At 47.8% G+C, this 20,685-nt stretch overlaps 1 protein-coding gene across 1 annotated transcript; it reads left to right on the plus strand.

Moving 5' to 3' along the window:
• Nucleotides 1-7,121: 7,121 nt before the first annotated feature.
• On the plus strand, nucleotides 7,122-8,786 carry LOC311229436 (tripartite motif-containing protein 16-like; the record flags this gene model as incomplete). Its single annotated transcript, XM_084315519.1, has 1 exon — nucleotides 7,122-8,786. One exon carries the CDS (start codon nucleotides 7,122-7,124, stop codon nucleotides 8,784-8,786), a length of 1,665 nt encoding a protein of 554 aa, XP_084171645.1.
• Nucleotides 8,787-20,685: the final 11,899 nt, after the last annotated feature.

Genomic DNA, 20,685 nt, shown 5'->3' on the forward strand with positions numbered 1-20,685 from the left:
GCATTGTTTTCTTTCTTCAGGCCATCCCTCCAGGATAGCCTGGCTGAGCAGCTTTAGCTGTGTGTCATTGTCTGTTGTTTCTCTGATCTCCTGTAACCTGTCGTCGTGTACAGGTAGGCTGTTGTACACCATGTGTACCTGAAGGTCCATCCCTTCACTGAGTCCGTCGTCGTGAGAGGTGAGTGATTTCCTGGACAGCGTGTCAGCAACTGGGATGTCTTTCCCAGGACGGTGCACGATCGTGAAGTTGTACTTGTGTAGTTGTAGTATCATCCTCTGTAGCCGCGGTGGGGCTGCGGCGATCGGCTTCTTCATGATCGACTCCAGGGGCTTATGGTCAGATTGCACCACAACATGGCGACCGTAGGCATATTGGTGGAAGCGCTTGAATCCATAAAGGACTGCGTACATCTCCTTTTCGATTTGTGCGTAGTTGACCTCGCTGTCTATGAGTGATCTGGATGCGTAGCTAATGGGCCTTCCTTCCTGCATCAGCACAGCACCCAGACCATACTTTGATGCGTCCACTTGCAAGCTGAGCTCCTTATCTGGGTCAAAGTAAATGAGGACTGGCCCCGGTTCACTGGTAAGTATGTCTTTCATCTTTTTGAATGCAGCATCGTGCTGCGCGTCCCACAGGAACTCATTCGATTGTTTAAGCAGCTGTCTCATCGGTGCGTTGATCTCTGAGAGGCTCGGGGCGAATTTCGCCAGGTAGTTGACCATACCTAGCACGGTCTCCAGTTCTGCACGGCTCTTTGGCGCCTCCATCTCCTTGATGGCAGCTATCTTGCCTGGGTCAGGCTTCATGCCGTCAGCTGAAAGGATGTGCCCGAAGTAGCTCACTTCGGTGGCTCCGATGGTGCACTTGTCTGCGTTGAGCCGAACGCCTCTCTCCCGTGATCTCTCCAACATTGCATGTAGATTCTTGTCGTGTTCCTCTCTGGTCGCGCCATAGACAAGGATGTCGTCTACTATAGCTGCTACTCCGTTCAGTCCCTCGTATGTCTCGTCGATTTTCCGTTGGAATTCGTCCTGGGCAGAAGCGAGCCCAAACGGTAATCGTAGGAATCTGTATCGTCCAAACGGTGTGTTGAACGTCGTCAGCTTCGATGATTCTGTAGAGAGCTTGATGGACCAGTATCCCGACCTTGCATCCAGTACGCTGAAATAGCGTGCGCCTGTTAGTCTGGGTGTGATGTCCTCTAGTGTCGGCAGAGGGTAGTGCGGGCGTTTGATAGCCTTGTTTAGCTCCTTAGGGTCCAAACATATTCTGAGCTTGCCTGTGCGTGGTTTCTCAACAATGACCAGTGCACTGACCCACTCCGTTGGTTCGATGACTTTAGCGATGATCTGTGTGTCTTCCATATTCTGTAGCTCCTTTTTCAGTCGGCCACGCAGGGCGATCGGTATCCTTCTCAGTGGGCAGACTACTGGCGTGGTGTCTGGGTCTATATGGATGTGACACTCTCCTGGGAATAGTCTGATCCCTTTAAACACATCGTGGTATTCATCCATGATGGTCTGCTTATCTGTGTATGCAGTGACTGACAACACTAGTTTAATGAGGTCCATATTCAGGCATGCCTGTAAACCTAGAACTGGGGGTGCCTGAGTGTCTACTATGTAAAAGTCTAACAGCATGTCACGCTCTTTGTATTTACACTTTAACGTGCATGTGCCCTTTACTACTAGTTTCTCTCCACCATATCCTGTCAGTCTGCGTGAAGTAGGCTGTATTTTGCGTGTATCTTGCAAACTGTGATACTCTCTCAAAGGAATTACATTTACTTGTGCACCTGTGTCTAGCTTAAATTTAAGCTCTGTGCCCTGTTTTCCTATTTGTATGTCTGCGAAAGCTTGTTCTGTTTCATCAAACCGTCTGTCTGTCACGGTGTCTACATATAGTTCGTCTGACTCTTCACCTGACTCAGAGCGCATGCTAATCTCGTGTACTGACCTTTTCTTGAAACTACCGGCCCTGCAAACTTTAGCAAAGTGGTTCCATTTTCCACACTTCGTGCATTGTTTCCCTCTAGCTGCACAGTTATCTCCTTCCTTGTGAGCTCTGCTCCCACAGTATCCACAGTTCCTTCGTGTGTCTGTGTCGCTCGCTCTGTTCGCTCTCTCTGTCCACTCTGTTCTGGGGCGGTCCCTCTGTGCGCTATTCTTCTGTTCATGTCTGTGCACCTCGTGCACGAGCTGCTCCTGCGCGCTGCTCGTGGCGCCAGTAAAGCTCTTTATCTGAGATTGTGCTAGCTCGTGGGCTCTAGCTATATCTATCGCTTTGTCTAATGACAAGTCTGATCCAACGTTTAATAGTTTCTCTCTTACTTTTGCTGAGTGTATGCCAAACACTATACGGTCTCTAACCATCTCATCATTGTTCGCATATGCACAGTCCTTCACGCATAGTTTCAATGCAGTGACAAATTGTTCAAATGACTCGCTAGGTTGCTGGGTTTTGAACTTTGGGTTGAACTTCTTCCATTCTCCCGGTAAGTCCAGATAATCCCAATTCATCCGTGGCGACGGGACTCTGTTGATATCCATGTTCATCCTGCTTCTGACACCATGTCGTATTCGATTTAAAGAGAATAATCATTCAGGACGAGGAGATTACATTTAGAGGTTTATTGCAAAGGTAAGCATGAGTGTAACTCCATCCACGGCTGGCAGCCAACTGACTGTCAGGACCCCTTGTGCAGGTATACATAACAGGAAGGTGCGCCTGGCGCGCCTGTCGTAAAATGATATATTCAAGGCATGAATATTACAGTATAGCCAATTGGAATTTGGAGTCTGTGAACATGATCATTTCATTTAGGATACCATCCGCTCCGCAGGCCTTCTTGGTTTTAAGTGATTTTATTTTGTCCTGTAGTTCTTGTAGTGTAATTGGGGAGTCTAGCAGGTTCTGGTAGTCTTTTATGGTTGACTCCAGGCTTTGTAGTTTGTCTTGTATGTGTTTTTGCTGTTCATTTTTTTGTATTGGGCTAAAGAGATTGGAGAAGTGGTTTACCCATACATCTCTATTTTGGATGGGTAGCTCCTCGTGGTGTACTTTGTTTAGTTTGTTCCAGTTTTCCCAGAAATTGTTTGTTTTTATGGATTCCTCTATATCTTGTAGCTGGTTTCTAACATGTTGGTCCCTTTTTTTCTGACTGTGTTTTTGTAATATTTCAGTGTTTCACTGTATTGGAGACGTGTGTTCTGGTTGTCTGGGTCTCTGTGTTTTTGGTTTGATAGGTTCCTTAATTTCTTCCTGAGATTTTTACAATCCTTATCATACCATTTGTCATGTATATTTTTATTTTTCCTCGCTTTTCTATTTGAGGCCTTTAGGTTGGATAAGGAAGCTGTAAGGTCAAATATGTTATTGAGGTTTTCTACCGCCCCGTTTACACTTTTGCTGTTGTGTTGGAAGTTTTTTTCTAGGAATTGGTCTAATTTGGATTGGACTTTTTGTAGCTTGATAGCGGATTGGAATGCTTCCATACTACTTTCTTTCCATTTGTAGTGTTTTTTAATAGTGTGTAGTTTGTTTGGTTTTGGTATTTCCTGGTTGGGTGTTGATCTATTCAGGTAGATAGTGGTTTTGCTGTGGTCTGACAGGGGTGTTTGCTGGCTGACTGTGAATGCTCTGAGAGACTCTAGGCTGAGGTCAGTGATAAAATAGTCTACTGTACTGTTACCCAGAGATGAGCTATATGTGTACCTACCATAAGTGTCCCCTCGGAGCCTACCGTTAACTATGTACAGTCCCAGCGAGCGACAGAGCTGTATAAGTTGTGACCCATGTTTATTTGTTGTTTGGTCATAGTTCTTTCTGGGGGGGCATATTTGGGAGGGGATGTTTCCACCTCCTGGTAGGTGTTTGTCTCCCTGTGTGCTGACAGTGTCAGGTTCTCGTCCTGTCCTGGCATTGAGGTCCCCACAGACTATAATGTGACCGCAAGCCTGGAACTGGTTGATTTTGTCTTGTAGGATTAGGAACATGTCTTCCTTGTAGTATGGGGATTCAATTGGGGGGATGTAGGTGGCACACAGGTAGATATCTTTCTCGGTTGATGTAAGTTCCTTATTTATTTTTAACCAGATGAAAAAAGTTCCGGTTTTGATTAGCTTTATGGAGTGGGTTAGTTCTGATTTGTACTGTCGTATATTCTATACAATACCTAAGGTTATTTACAGCACAATGAGGTTGTTATCTGGAAGGAGGAAAAGATCACAGAGTGGTAGAATGGTCTCCTCCCCCTGACTTAGTCAGATGAGAAATAACTTGTGTAGCCAGACAAAAGAGGAACTTATGGTCCAAACTCATTTATTTGCTGAGCGGCCAAAGGTGGATAAGCAATCAGGTACGTACAGGAATTATTCATCATAAGACATGATTGTACAAAAGGGTTGATGAGATTTACATAATCAAATAGCCCATTCACAGTGGCTTCTTCACATCAAGACAGTTTTGCACACAAATAGTAGTCATGTTTATCAAATGAAAAGAGAGTGTACTTGAGCAATACACATGGTTAAACCTGGTCTAAGATAGGAATCTTTACAGTTTACACTAAACAACACCCAACAGAGGGTTCCCATGATTTACTCACATGTATTGCCAGGCATATTTCTCTGGTGGTGGGTGATGGAGGCTCAGCCTGACCCCCTGGGGTAGGGCTGGTGTGGGCTGGCCTCCTCTCTCTCAGCTATACATTCTTATTTATACTCTAATTTCCCTCAATAGTAGCACATTTTCTAATAATACGTTGGTCCAATTAGGTTTCTTGATTCCATACATGGAGTTCTCCTCAGATGATCTTCTGGGGGAGGCGGTCCGCCACCCCTGATTTCCTCGTCCGTGTCTTCTTCCAGTATCAACAGCGAGGAGGGTGCTTTTGATGACCCCCCTCCTTGGCTGCTCAGGTCTTTCTCAGTCCAGGGGGTATTCCACTTAAACATTTTACCAAGTCTCTAGTGTATTATGAATTTCTCTTGTCCAGTTATTATCACAGTTTTACTCTTGGCTTATATTTTGATATCAAACAGTGATAAAGAATAACTTGTTTTGTGAATTAGTTTCCATGACTATCATCCTGTGAATACATTCTGCTCTTCACAAGTCTGGGCTGGGCTGGTCTGCCCTCTGCACCCAGTGGGGGGCTATCACCATATTAACATACAGTACTCAGTCACGTGTGGGGGTTGGGAATGTCTGTCTCTTATAACACCAATAATTTCACTTTTGGCTGAGCCCTGTTTTTACATTATGATTCTCTAATTATTCACACCTATTAGTTATGAAATTCAATGTCAATGTTACCACAGTACCATATTAGCATGCCTCCAGAGTCTCTCCCCTGTTTGACCCCTGTTAGCTTGGTGGATGGTACCAGCAGCTCTCTGTAGTTTGCAGGACAGCCAGTAGGACTATTTCCTCTGTGCCATGTCTCTTGTAGGACCATGATGTCTGTGTTTGACATTTCTGTGGTAAAGTATGGGTTTCTGCTCTTTGTTCCAAGGGCAGTTGACCTCAGACCTTGTATATTCCAGCTTGAGATGGTAAAAGATTTGTATTCCATTATTACAGTGTTATATTCCAGTGGTTTTGTCCTGGACCACAATTGCGTAAAGCTTGCTGATCATCTGGTGCACGGTCAGCTCCCCGGGTGGGGATCTGTCGAGCATGGGGTTGACCTGTACATTTGTGTGGTATGGGGTTGGTGGTGGCATGTGCTGTGTGTATGTGTGTTGTGAGGTTGGCAGGATATGCATTGGTTGGGGGGGGGTCTGCAGGAGGGGGGCAGGTCGAACCTGGGCGGCCTGTGCATATGTGTGATACGTTCTTTGCAGGTCGGGCGTGGGCCTGGCCTGGGGTGCAGGGTGGTCTCTGGTTGTAGCCTGTTGTTCTCTAGGTGTAAAAGGTCTTCTGGGTGTGGCTCTGGGTGGGGTGTTCATCATCCCTCTGTTGCTCTTGTAGGATGTGGTAGGGCTACGGTTTAGTGCGACGTCTTTCAGGGTCTTTGCGAAGTTAGGGACTGCTCTTTTGAGGATGTGGACATCGTCATGAAGGCTGCGCAGGTCTATGGTGGGGTGAGCTGCCATGTAGACGTTTTCCTTCATTGCACAGTTTCTGGAGATGTGTGCATTAATACTTTGTATGTAGTATGGGTGGTAATCCCGTCTGGGTAGCAGTGCCGAGATTACTACTTTTGCTGTGGGAAATGTTGACATGGCTTTGTCAACTACTTTCATGACAGATTTGGTCACCTCCTCCTCTGTCTGCGTTCTCAAGTTGTTTGTGCCTGTGTGTATTATGATGTGGCTGGGGGATCCCAGGTTTTCTTCTGTCAGTAGTTCTATAGCCCGATAGGTATTCTGGCACTTTATTTTCTTAACTCTGTGGTTTGGGAAGAGTTTTCCTTCTTCTACATATCTCCCGTTTGAGTCCATGAGGAGTACAATCTGTGGAAATTCTTGAGGTCTGGTGGGTGATGTTGGACGTGGGGTGTCTTGAGTGTCTGTTGTTGTTTGTTGGTTGTCCTCATCTTCATCATGAATTACTGTCTCTGTTTTATGGGGCTGTTCGGTGGTCAGATCTGGTTTGGCTGTTGACGTCTCTTTGAGGTTTTGCATTTCCTGCCTGATTAGATTGATGTCTTTCGACACCTCTTCCACTTTACCCATGGATGTCCGCATTTCTGTCGACTCCAATTTGGCTGTTTGCATCTCTTCTTTGAGTTCTTTCAGCTCCAGCCTGAGTTCATTGTTCTGTTTCGACACCTCTTCTATTCTGTCCATGTGTGTTTTCACCAAGGTCCAGAGAGCAGGCAGGGAGTCCTTTCGCTCTCTCTCTCTCTCTCTCTCTCTCTCTCTCTCTCTCTCTCTCTCTTGTGAACCAACTGCTCCACCTTGTGGTTAGGTCAGAGTAATGCACCACCACACCTCTTTATCAAACAGAATAGTACAGGATACGTGTGTGCGTGTGTGTGCGTGTGCGTGTGTGTGTGTGTGTGCGTGTGTGTGTGTGTGTCAGGCAGGATATAGAGTTCACTCTACAACCAGGAAGCACCTCACACCCACATGATCAGAGTTCACTCTTGTCTTTGTCTTTGTAGAATAAAATGGCGCAGCAAGGAGTTGATCTGTACCGGGACCAGTGCTGCTGTTCTCTCTGTCTGGATGTACTGAAGGATCCGGTAACTATTCCCTGTGGACACAGCTACTGTATGGGCTGTATTACAGACTGCTGGGATCACGATGATCAGAAGGGGATCTACACATGTCCCCAGTGCAGGGAGACTTTTACTCCGAGGCCTGTTCTGAAGAAAACCAACATGCTGGCTGAAGTGATAGAACAACTAATGAAGACAGGACTCCAAGATGCTCCTCCTGATCACTGTTATGCTGGACCTGGAGATGTGGTCTGTGATTTCTGCACTGGGAGAAAGCAGAAAGCCCTCAAGTCCTGCCTCGTATGTCTGACCTCTTTCTGTGAAACTCACCTCCAGCCTCATCATACTGTAGCTCCGTTAAAGAAACACAAGCTGGTCAAAGCCTCCACACGGCTTCAGGAGAACACCTGCTCTCGTCATGACAGGATTCTGGATGTTTTCTGTCGTACTGATCAGCAGTGCATCTGTTATTTGTGTTCCATGGATGAACATAAAGGCCATGATACAGTCTCAGCTGCAGCAGAAAGGACGGAGAGAGAGAAAGAGCTTGGCATGAGTCAGCAGAAAGTCCACCAGAGAGTCCAGGAGAGAGAGAAGCAACTCAAAGAGGCCCAACAGGCTGTTGATTCTCTCAATCGCTCTGCTGATAAAGCAGTGGGGGACAGTGGGAGAATGTTTACTGAGCTGATACGCTCCTTGGAGACGAGGCGCTCTGAGCTGAAGAAGGTCATCAAAGCCCAACAGAGGACCACAGTGACTCAGGCTAAAGAACTGCAGAAGAGACTGGAGCAGGAGATAGCGGACCTGAGGAGGAGAGCCACTGAGCTGGAGCAGCTCTCACACACAGAGGACCACATCCACTTTCTACAGAGTCACCCCCCTATCTCCAGTCCCAGTGAGTCTACAGACTTACCCAGCATCTGTGTCCTTCCTCTCCTCTACTTTGCAGATGTGACTGAGGTCGTGTCTGAGCTGAGAGACAAACTACAGGACGTTCTGAAAGAGCAGTGGCCCAGAATCTCAACAACAGTGAATGCAGTTAATGTTTTACTGCCACCAGAGCACAATGCCAGAGCTGACTTCTTACAATATTACTCTCAGATCACACTGGATCCAAACACAGCAAACAGACTTCTGTCTTTGTCTGAGGGGAACAGAAAAGCAACACGGATGCATCAAGAGCAATCATATCCTAAACACCCAGAAAGATTTATTAGATGGTCTCAGGTTCTGGGTACAGAAGGTCTGACTGGACGCTGTTACTGGGAGGTGGAGTGGAGTGGAGATGTTTCTGTAGCAGCCTCCTACAAAGACATTAGTAGAACAGGCACCTGGGATGACGGTGGATTTGGATTAAATTCCAAATCCTGGGCTTTTGATTGCAGACCAGATGATTACATCTTCAGACACAATAACAAGAGCATAACAGTACCGGGCCCCCGGTCCTCCAGAATAGGAGTGTACCTGGATCACAGGGCAGGTATTCTGTCTTTCTACAGCGTCTCTGACACCATGACCCTCCTGCACAGAGTCAACACCACATTCACTCAGCCTCTCTATCCTGGACTTTATCTATATTACCCTGGGGAGGCTGAGTTTTGTGAGCTGAAGTAGAGATCAGTGACATTCACAGCTCCTCTACCCAGGGTTTTGGATTTAAATTGATCTTGAAGATGCTGAGTTGTGAAATATGAGGTCATTAGGAGTTACATTCACTCAGTCACTCTATCATTGTTCTGAGGGACACAGTTTATAGCCTACCGGGGTAAAGTTTGTCTGATTGGATATTTGCATATTCACATATTTGATTCCCATCTTCAATACCTCTGTCCCTTTGCATGTGGGGAAGTCAAAATCTTTATTTTCATACTCTGGGTAGGTTGGACAACAATATGCAACAATTGTATTTGTATTTGATCACCTTTGGTTATTTTGGTCATTACTGTGGGATTTGGGTCTGTCTCTTCGCTTAGGAAGAATGACCATTCATTGAATATTGTGCATTTAGTCTTTTGTTCTTTTATTCTTACTAAATAAACGTGGACATCTAAACCCAGAAGGACCCGTGTGGATATTTGATATTTGATAGATCCTACTGTCTCTCTAGAAGCTCATACTGGCTGCATATCTTTCTAGTGTCTATCTAGAAGCCCATTGGTTTGTAAATGTACTATTTTTAGTTTTGAATGTATGTTTTGTAATCTGTATATTGGCCTGGCGAATGATGTCTTATCGTTTTATTAATTGTGATACTGCACACGATAACCATTAAATATAAGGATGTTGGATACAAGGTGTAGTGGTTTAAGCCCTATAGTCAGTTTGAAGGTACTTATGTTACAATGAAAAACTAAATCTTTTCATATTCTCTTTTTTATATTTTTACAAAATATTGATGTACCTTGCTCAAAGAAGTTATTGTTTCAAATGTTTTTTTATTAGCCATTTATTATAGATTCAGCAAGTCTTCCTTTAAACAACAACAACATACAACAACATATACAAATAATAAAAACATCAAGAAGAAAAGAAAGAAACAGTCAAAAGAATAAACAGCAGGCAGCTGTCTTAAGCCTGTGTGACCTCTAGCTTTTCTCTCATGTGGTTCAGAAATGGACTCAGAACTGAGTCTCAGAGCTCCTCCCACCTGCACACTTCAGCACCGTTTTCAACTCTAAGTCATTTTCATTTAACACTATTGGATTTCAATGGTAATTCATGACCGTTTCATATTTTTCCTTAAACATGTAAACGGATATTTGAGAAGCTAATTGCTGCTAATTGGAGGGAGGATATCTATACTTAAACCAGCATTGCTATTGGAATAGTTAGGTAGTGTAGTTTATCCTGTGGAATTCAAGGAAGCGTTCACTGATGATGGCATCCAGACGGCCTCTGCCTCCTCGTGAGAGTTGAACTTCTTCCATTTGCCCTCAGTCTTCACTTCAGGTGTGCTGCCACGCAGGGCGACTCGAACCCCCATCCCCGCAGTTTCTTCTTTACAGTGATGATGAAACTACGGTGTTTGTCATGCATTGCCTTACTGTAGTCGGGGAAATATAGACGCGATGTCCCATGTAAAGCAACTCCTTCTTTTCTCTGGCAAGACTCCTGATCCTGGCTCTCTCCTGGTACCTGGAGGATGTAATGAGGCTGTGCCGCTGTCTGGGGTTGGGGTTAGGGGTGCAATGGCCAGGGGCTCCGGGAAGTTCTTTCTCCCCAGAAGCTCAGGAATCAGTTGAGACATAAGATGGGTGACGTCTCTACCCTCGCGGCCCTCCTCGGTAATGTTCACAAAACGCAGATTCAGAGCCCTGCTCCTGTCCTCAGAGTTCTCCCTCTCTCCCTATTTGTATATCGTATATGTCACAAATGTAACCGTACTATATACCTGTATGTCATGTATGTCCCTATGTCATAAATGTCATGATGTCATGTATGTTGTGTATGTCATAAATGTCACTATGAATTGAAAATGGGGGACCCTGATGTAAACAAGACGAAAGTCTTTCTCTGGTCTGCATCCCCTTAACACTTTGCCTGCCACACACGAGAATACTCGGGTTTATTTATAGGTGGTTGAAAGCCACTCACGAGATTTCTCAGAATTTTTTATTTAAATTTTTTTGGCGATCTGAAATCATATTGCATCACCCGAGCCTACCCGAGTATAGCCGAGCGGCGCCGGCGATCATTGTGGAAAAAAGCGCCCCCTGTCGTCTCTCAGATGACATAAGTGTTTTGTGAAATGTCTTCTTTCGGTTTCACTGTAAAAGTCAGAGAGGAAATCAATGGAGCGATTATCCGTGCGCGGCCGTAATGTGCTTGCGTGCACGTATAATATTGATCATCTAGCGTTTATTTGAAAATGATTCATAAAAAGGCCGACGAATATCAACGTTGTGGAATATTCCAGTAAAAGACGATTTTCATAGAATGCTCCAGAATGAGCTGTTTTTTATCTGAAAACGGGTGCTTTTCTAAATGCTCTGAAACGGAAACGACGCGATAAAAAACCAATCTGCCTTGACAGCACTGACTGGAAAATAGTCTTTGATAATGCGATGGGCAGATTAGACACATAGCCATAATTTAAAACATGGATTAGGCGATATTAACGTTAACATTGGCGCCGATGGTGGCATTCAGCCGGTAAAAACGAAAACCAGGCGTGGCGCTCAAAGTGTTAACAATTGTGTGTATTGAGCCGTACTGTATTGTACCCATTCTGCAATCTGTAAATAAAGTTCTGTATCATTAGGGGATCCGCTCGGCATCACGTATGCACTGTCCTCGCACGTGCACGCGCACTGAATAAAATTCCACAAATGTACCTTTAATACCAGTATTCGTCTGACCACACCCCTCATTAGCTTACCTTCATAAGCAGGTGTGTGGTCACCTGCTCTCCTCCTTCTCGCTTTCACCACAAGGAAGTGCCTCGGTAGTACCCCACTTGACGTGTTGTTAGTTGAAAAGAGTTGTGACGAGTTTACATTGTGCTTAGTTTTTTCTTCTCTCATAACTGTTCAAAGGAAAAAGCTAAGTCATAATGTCTTCTTCGGAGAGTAGGCCTACTCTTCACCAGCGGTTCTCCATTCCCGCCTCCGTCGTGCGTTTTGGTGCGGGGCTGCTGCCACTTTCGTGGTTGCCGACCCAGCCCAGGAGGCAGCCGATGGGTAGTTTGCCTATCAGAGGAGCCGAGCCATCGGTGCCGTCACTCCGGCGATGGCGTGATCTCGACTCTGGTTCCTCTGGATCCAGGGAATCGTCCGTTGTTGAACGGTCGGTTGTTTTGGGTCCGGAGGATTTGCGACGCAAACTTTTCGCGTCTGCCCGTTCACGTCCCAAGATGGTGGCATGCAGGCGCGAACGGCCTGGGTTTGGGGAATTGCTGGAGACCAGCGAGGATGCGTCGGGCTCTGCATATCCGATGGAAACTGAGGATTTCATGGAAGAGTCGTACGGATTCTTGTTTGAAGGTCCTGTGGAGGCGAGTATCCCTCCTATCCAGGAAACACCGGAGGGGGGAGAAATGTCTCCTTGGGGCGCCTTGTTCGAGGATGTCGAAGAACCACCTCGGCCTCATCAGCAGGATGCCCTGCTATCAGCCACATCAGACTGTGGCTCCTCAATGGGTCGAAGCCTGCTGCATGTGAGGGATGCGGGTTCGGTGGAGGAAGGTCAGCAGGGGGAACTGCAGGCTTTGTTTCCCGAGCTCATGACGGTAGCCGCCGCTGCAAACGGCGTGCCGCTGCCATTGCCTGCTCCTGTCCCTGACGATCTCATAGGTCATCTCTGGCAGCGTCGCCCGGTGAGAGGGGTGGATGTTGTCTACCCATTTTCCCCTCAATGGGGGCCTATGTTCGTCAGGGTCAGGCGGTTTCTAACATCATGGGACTTACCCCCGCCTACGTACCAGTTACGCGGGTGTCGGGGTTGGTCAAAGGTATGAGAGAGGGCGTGCCACGGCTTGATAGGCCGATGGCCGCTCTCCTCTGTCCGGATGTGGTGTGGGAACCATTATGCAAGCCGGTTCTCCATGGAAGATCGGCTAGGCGATTGGCATATTGGGGTGACCAGTCATTTATCGCTGGTACACAATCACTGGCTGCGGCTTCTAACATCGCCCACCTGGTTAGATTTGTATCGGGGATAATGACGTGCGGCATGGATCTGACCGAGGTAAAATGCGATCAGATCACCCAGGCGGCAGGAGCTGTCCTGCATCTTACCCAGGTGCTGGCCATAGCCTCGGGGAAGATGCGCGCCCTGGCCACCCTGACCCAGCGCCACCTTTGGCTGGAGCAGGCCCGAGTGCCGGAGAAGAAGAGAACCCCTCTTCTGACGGCCCGCCTCTCCGATGCTGGACTGTTCGGGAAGGCCCTGCAGCTGATGACCTCAACGTGCAGAGAGATGGCAGAGGAGAGATCTGTTCTCCAACCCCATTTTCCGCCTCCCGTCCTTGCCGGTGGAGTCAGAAGGCTTCCACGACGTCGAGCTCCCTCCGCCGTGCCTACCACTGCCTCCGCTGCCGCTGCTGGCCCCCCCAAGAGGGCCAGAAGAAGAGACGGCGCTTCTGCTACCGCCGGCCCATCCACGACCGGAGGAGACGGTAGGGAACGTCGAGACCAGCAGATAGTTACCTACCGTCCCTCCGGGGCTCCTTGGGGTGGCAAAACTCGAGCGGCGCGAGGTGGCAGACGCCGCTAAAAGTGACTTTTCCCTCTGTGTCCCCTCTCCTCTACACCCTCCCCGGCCCCTCATGATTGTGTTTTTGTGCCCGGAAATAAAGAGTTCCCCGATATAAGGGGAACTGTATTATTGGCCAAACAAACTGTGTGTTTCTTCAACAAATCATATGATGGGGTTGCGTAAATGTGAATCTGCACTATTACATTGAGTCGTGTTGTGTTACGAGATTAGGCAAGGTCTGCAAGCATACACTCAAGTCGTAGGAAGTTCTATTAGCCTGACGCTCCACATGCAGGTAGAAACTGGTGGTATTTCCATTGCTTGAACAAAGTAAATGTGTCCCACAACGCTGTTGTGTTAGTTGCAGTAATACTCGTACACGCACGTTCCACGGCCTGGCCGTTACTCTCTGTTAGCGTTTGCTATGTATGACATAGGGAGCGGGTGTAGGATTCACACACATACGACTTGTTTTTGTTATAAATCCTGTTCACATTTGTGGGTAGCGGGCATTGTATTGGCTTACGCTATACATTGGCATTCTATCGAAGGTCTCAAAATGCTACAGTTGTTATTGTGTGTAGGGAAAGAAGGTTTTTTTTGTGAGGGGGTGTCGAATAAACCCCTCCTTCCCACTTGGTTGGTTTAGGAGATTTTATCTCATTTTGCTGAGCCAGTCAGGGCCGAGCCGTTAGAACGTCTTGGCAGGGAGGGGGGGGGGGGGGGGGAGGGTTGTCCTGACGCTACTCTTATTACAAACAGGAGCCGTGTGCAGGGTTTCCCCCCGTCATAGCGATGTTGCTATGGCGACGCCTTCCGTGAGTTGGGATCTTTATGTAAGGTTGTGGTGTTAAGGTGTCGAGTTAGAGCGTAGGGCTTACGGGTCTGCTATGCTCGATTTATGTGTAAACTTGAGTCAGTTGGTCACGTGACTCACAGTTGACATGTCTTTTTCATAACTACGACTCATGTGGGAAGGCTTCTGGGAAAGTTCGGTCTTTACTCTCTGACTAGAGGAGTGACTGGATGTAAAAAATTGTAAACAGTTTTTTTTTCTCCCAGCTGTGCAGTTGGGTTCATACGGTTGATGCTTCTTCTTTATTGTTATAAAGAGTTGGATGAATCTATATGGATTGGAAATGGGGGACCCTGATGGAAACAAGACTGACGTCTTTCTCAGGTCTGCATCCCCTTAACAATTGTGTGTATTGAGCCGTACTGTATTGTACCCAGTCTGCAATCTGTTGAATAAGGTTTTCATTCATTCATTCATGGAGTTGGTTGCATCCCGCCCCTCTTGTCGTTCCCCTGGGCGCCTTGGGGATTCAATAAGATGGTCTACATAGCCTATTATTGATGTGGATATGCCCGACGCATACATAGTGCTAGCTCGGGATGTTCTGCTGAACATTAAGCAACTGACTGGCGCGCCTTGGTTGCTTGGGGTTAAAACAGCGTTTTTATAAAGCAATTGGGATGGGGGTTTTTCCTCTTCCGACGACCTGTGTGGTTGTCGACGGGTTCTCGTTCATATCAGGGGATGATAACGGAATGGATCTGGACATATGTAGAAGGGTCTCACGCCCTGGGGGTGGGCCACCGGGCGCGGTTCGCACCGAACGTCTGGGTGGCGCCTTCTTTTCATGTTTAAGATCAACACGCATATCTGCCTCTTCTCCTGGAGTTGGCATGTCGGCGTAGTTAGGGCACAGGACTGGTTCTGGTCACGCTGGTCCGGATCAGTTGAACCCGTTGTCCGCCGGGGATGCAGATCTGCTGTTCTGGTACCCTGAGGGACTTGGGCTTTTTTCAGGGGGGAAAATGCTGGGTCGGTCCGGGTGTCACAGGGCTAAGCGCTATGGAGCCCTTGTTGGGTGCATTGTATTCTACACTGTTGTAATGGCTTACGGCCGTGCCGGCCTGTACACGCCCGATCTCGTCGGATCTCAGCCGCCACGCAGGTTGGTCTTGGTTAGTACTTGGTTGGGTGACCTCCTGGGAATACCAAGTACGGGGTGTTGGGGCTGGTTTTCCATTCTTGCGCTCTTTTCTTACGCATGGCGAAGAGGGGCCTGTTGGGGTGGTCTTTGACCTCCTCAGGGGGCCCTGTGCTCCCCGTATCACCGGGCCCGGTCCGAAGTAATGTTTTAGTTGACCCGTAGGCCCGGGATAACCCTGTTGGAAACTGGAACACGGGTACTACGGCAGTGCCGCAGGTATGTTTTGGAGTTTTTTCCTGAGGGGTTATGGGACCAACCACCGCATGGGGTAATGCCTAGGTGGTTGGTTCTCTGGTGTGTTGGAGCAGTGTCAACTCCCGGGTTAACCGGTTGAGGGTGCCTCTGCACGCTCATGACGTCTGCCAATCGTGTCGGCCTTCTCTGCCTCAACCCCTCTGGGTGGGTTTTTTTTTAATGGAGGCTTGGTCATGCAACAACGCCAGCATACGCCCATTCCGCCGGGGCGGCTGTGTTCAGCTGTCCCCTCTGGCGCCTGTCTCGTCCACAGTCTCCAGGCTAGGGTTAACAGCCTGTTGCCTGGTTTTTCCCCGGTGCGCTGCCTGTTTCCGTTGGTTAACCTTTTTTGTGTGCTTACGGCCATGCTGACTGCCTGTTCTGCAGGGTCAGTGTGCCAGGCGGTGTACTATTGGGGGGACAGGGCCCGCTCGGCTGAGGGGCCTTTGTCCGAATATGCTGGCGATGTGGGGGGCGGGGTCACTGAAGTGCCCACCTGGTGGGGTCTTGATGCTGGCATCATGGACTTCTCCGGGCCCCCGTTCCAGGGGGTCCAGTCCCTTTGGTGGGTCTGGGTCTTCCTTCGCGCTCCGCTGCTACGGCCTTGCCACGGGGTTGGGTTTGCCCTTGACCCCGTGATTCTGGGGGCAGTAACGAGGTTGTTCCCTCCGTTCGTTCCCGGGTGGCATGCGGGTTGTGCGTGTGTGTAGTTGTGGGGTCAAGCCACGGTCTGCTCACCCTGTGCGTTGAGTTGCTTGAGTGCCTCTTCGCACGGTCGGGTCCATCGTCCTCCCGTGATCCCCCAATAGGGGGGGTGCCCTCCATTAGGGGGGGTCGGGGGGGCTCGGCCCTCCCTGTTCTGATGGTCGTGGGGGGCTTTCAGCGGGGTGTATTTGTCGGCCGGTGGCTCCGCTCGGCCTCCCTATGTGCATAAGTGATGCCGAGCGGATCCCGTAATGATACAGAACGTTAGGTTATGACTATAACCAAGTTCTGTTAATTAGGGGTGACGCTCGGCATCCGACGCTGCTGCAGCCCTTGACCTCACCTTGTGGTGAAAGCTTGGGAAGGAGGAGAGCAGGTGACCACACACCTGCTTATGAAGGTAAGCTAATGAGGGGTGTGGTCAGACGAATACTGGTATTAAAGGTACATTTGTGGAATTTTATTCAGTGCGCGTGCACGTGCGAGGACAGTGCATAAGTGATGCCGAGCGTCACCCCTAATTAACAGAACTTGGTTATAGTCATAACCTAACGTTTTCATTCATTCATGAGCAGATAATTGTTTTTTTGGAGCTGTCTTATGCGTTTCATTCATATGATCATGCTTTGGCAATAAGTACGTTGATATTTCATGCCAATAAAGCCTATTTTGAATTTAAATTTGAGAGGGGAGAGAGAACTGTACATTGGAGGTGGGGGGGGGGGGTTGGGTGGGTGGGGGACACTGTACACTGTACATTGGAATACTGACAAAGCCATACTTGGTCATTTACTGTACAACCGGGTTAGGACATTTGTGGGGGCCAGTTTCGAATTGCAGTCTCCCGTAGGTGTTCTTTGAGAGTGTTTTTGAAAGTCGGTAGTGATTCACATTCCTTTACAGCTTTTGGTAGGGCGTTCCACATTGATGTGGCATAATTGCGAAACGTGTTTAGTCCCTTGTTTGAGCCGAATCTGGGTTTAACATGATTTGTGGAGCTTCCTCTGGTGTTGTGATCGTGGTATTCACTGACCTTTGGGAAGTATTTTGACATGTACATGGGTACCTTGGTCGTGTCGTGTATCTTGTAGACCAGGCCCATTGCAAGTTGCTGTACTCTGTCGTCTACTCTAAGCCATCCTAGGTTGTCAAAGTGGGCAGGGGTGAGGTGGGTTCTAGGAGTCAGGTCAAGCAGTAGTCTGACTAGTTTGTTTGGAGATGTTTGTAATTTGGTTTGTAGTGCCTTTGAGGTGCTTTGGTACCATTAGCCTCTAGGATGGAACCCAGGTAGGTAATTTCATCTTTCCTTGTGACAATATTGTCACCCACTGTAACTGAGAAGCCGTCGGTCTTGCTGAGTTTGTTATTTGGACTCTGTTTTGCCCATGTGTAATGATAGTTTGTTATCGGCGAGCCATATGCAGATTTTGCCTAGTTCCGAGCTGAGGGTTTTTTCAACCTGTAACTTGTTCTTGTCAGAGACCAGCAGGGCTGAGTCGTCCGCAAACAGGAACAAGTTGCAGTCACAAGCTGACGACATGTCATTTGCATAAATTAGGAACAGTAGCGGTCCTAGTATGCTTCCTTGTGGAACACCACAGCTCACTGTGAGGGGGGGGGGGATAGGGTACCGTTTACCTCCACCATCTGTTCTCTCCCCTCCAGGTAGGATTGCATCCAGCTCACTGATAGACTATCAAAACCAATTGCTTTTAGCTTGTCAATCAGAATGGTGATTGATCCCTCTGTCTTCGCCAATTTTAGACCCATCTCACAACTACCATTTTTATCAAAAATCCTGGAGCGCATAGTCTACATACAGCTACAATCATTCCTTGAACACAACAACATCCATGACAAATTCCAATCTGGCTTTAAACCACGACACAGCACTGAAACGGCTCTCCTCCGTGTCTTAAACGACCTGATTACAGCTGCTGATGCAGGAAACTCATCCCTACTATTACTCCTTGACCTCTCAGCCGCCTTTGACACGGTAGACCACCACATCCTTATAGCTCGCCTCGAGCATTACGTAGGCCTTAGGGGCCCCGTCTTAGACTGGTTCCGGTCCTACTTGAGTAATAGGACCTTCTCTGTCCAACTCGGTGATCTCACTTCCTCTGTGGCCCCCCTCACCTGCGGGGTGCCCCAAGGCTCAATATTGGGTCCCACTCTCTTCCTCCTATACATACTCCCCCTAGGCCAGATCTTGGCAAAACACAATATCTCATTCCACTGCTTCGCCGATGACGTGCAGGTTTACCTCCCCTTAAAGCCCACCCAAGGGAAGACATCAATAGAACCACTGCTTGACTGCCTGGCAGAAATCAAGTGCTGGATGTCCGAAAACTCCCTGACATTGAACGAAGGGAAAACCGAGGTCATTGTTTTTAATAGTGCCCCCCCGCCCCCCCTCATTGACGCACTTGGTCCCCTGGGCCCAAACCTCTCCACCTCTGTCAGGAACCTCGGGGTCATCTTCGACAGTAATTTTAAATTCGATAGACAGGTCAGCGCCGTAGTGAAAAACAGCTTTTACCACCTTAGACTCCTGGCGAAGACAAAGGCATACCTCTCCCAAAGTAACTTAGAGACGGTGATACATGCCTTTGTCACCACCCGCCTCGACTACTGCAATGCTCTGTACATGGCATTGACAAGTCCCTCCTCCGCCGCCTACAACTGGTGCAGAACGCAGCCGCGCGCCTCCTCACCAAAACAAGAAAATACGAACACATCAGCCCAGTTTTGGCCTCGCTCCACTGGCTGCCTATTAGCTTCAGGATCGATTTTAAATTAGCACTAAATGTTTTTAAATCATTAAATGGCACGGCTCCCTCCTATCTGTCCGAGCTCCTGCACCGCCACACCCCCCACCGATCCCTCAGATCAGCTGACCAGATGCTATTGGTGGTACCCAGAACCAGGCTCAAAACTAGGGGAGACAGAGCTTTCTCCACCGCAGCGCCTAGACTGTGGAACAGCCTCCCCCTCAGCGTACGGACTGCCCAGACCGTACAGGCTTTTAAATCACTCTTGAAAACCTACCTGTTCTCCTTGGCCTTCCCCCCTACTTAACCACCACTAGACCCCTGGCCCTTCTATCCTCTTTGTTTTACTGTGTCCTACCAGTTTTTATTACTTTCATTGCTTTATTATGTTTTTAATCCTATATCTTGCACCATACTGTTTGTTTTTGTTGCTTCATTGCTTTGCTATGTTTTTTTTTTCTTTCTTTTAATCTTATACCTTGCCTCACACTAATTTGTTTTTATCAACTTGCTTGTGAAGCACTTTGGTGTCAGCTGCCGCTGCCTGGAAATGTGCTATACAAATAAAACTGACTTGACTTGACTTGACTTGACTTGACAGTGTCGAAGGCCTGTTGTAGGTCCAGCATGACCATGCCGCAGTATTTGCCCGCGTCCACCTCTTGTTTGATGTGGTCGTTCAAATAGAGAAGGCATGTGTCAGTGGAGTGAGATGTTCTGAAGCCAGATTGGAATTCGTAGATTAGATTTTTTTCCGCAAGGTACTTTTCGACCTGTTCATATACTATTTTTTCCATGACTTTTGGATGTAAGGATAGAAACAGGGCGGTAGTTGCCTGGGTCTAATTTGCTGCCCTTTTTGTGCAGGGGTGTTACTCTCGCAATTTTGAAGTCCTTGGGGACGTGTCCCTGTTTTATGGAGAGGTTTATTATGTGTGTGATGACTGGGGTGATGGCGGCTGCTGAGTCTCTGAGGAATTTGGAGGGGATGTTGTCATGGCCAGTGGCCTTGTTCGGTTGGAGGGCGCTCAGTTTTTTGAGTACCTCATCTGTAGTTACCATTTCCAGTTTGAAGTCATCTTTGTGGACGCCTAGGTTCTTGTAGTATGCTACTATGTGTTCTACCCCATAATGCCCTGAGTGGGAGGGTAGTCTGTTTACCAGTGTTGTAAACTGCTCGTGCTTTTGGTAAGCTTTGACTGACTTTTACGAAACTCAGAGCATTTTTTATCTCTGGCTTTCATAGCGGTCAGTATTTCAGTGTGCATCCACGGCTCAGCGCAATTTTTTACCCTGGTGGTGGGGGGCCATGTTGTTTAGTATTGATGAAAATTTGGTTTTGAAGCCAAGCCATGTTTCTTCAACCAGTGTACCATTGAGCTCATCTGACCAATCCAGGCTCTCCAGTTTAAGGTTAAAGGCCTCGCTAGAGTAGGTTTTGAGGTCTCTGGATCTACAGAAGGTTAACTCTTTCACTACCACACTACAGAAGGTTAACTCTTTCACTACCACACTACAGAAGGTTAACTCTTTCACTACCACACTACAGAAGGTTAACTCTTTCACTAAACTATCATGACTTTTCCTTGGGTGTGTGTTGGCAGT

The sequence above is a fragment of the Notolepis coatsorum genome (genome assembly GCF_963971535.1).
Source record: "Notolepis coatsorum genome assembly, chromosome: 6".
In the NCBI taxonomy this organism is placed as follows: domain Eukaryota; kingdom Metazoa; phylum Chordata; class Actinopteri; order Aulopiformes; family Paralepididae; genus Notolepis; species Notolepis coatsorum.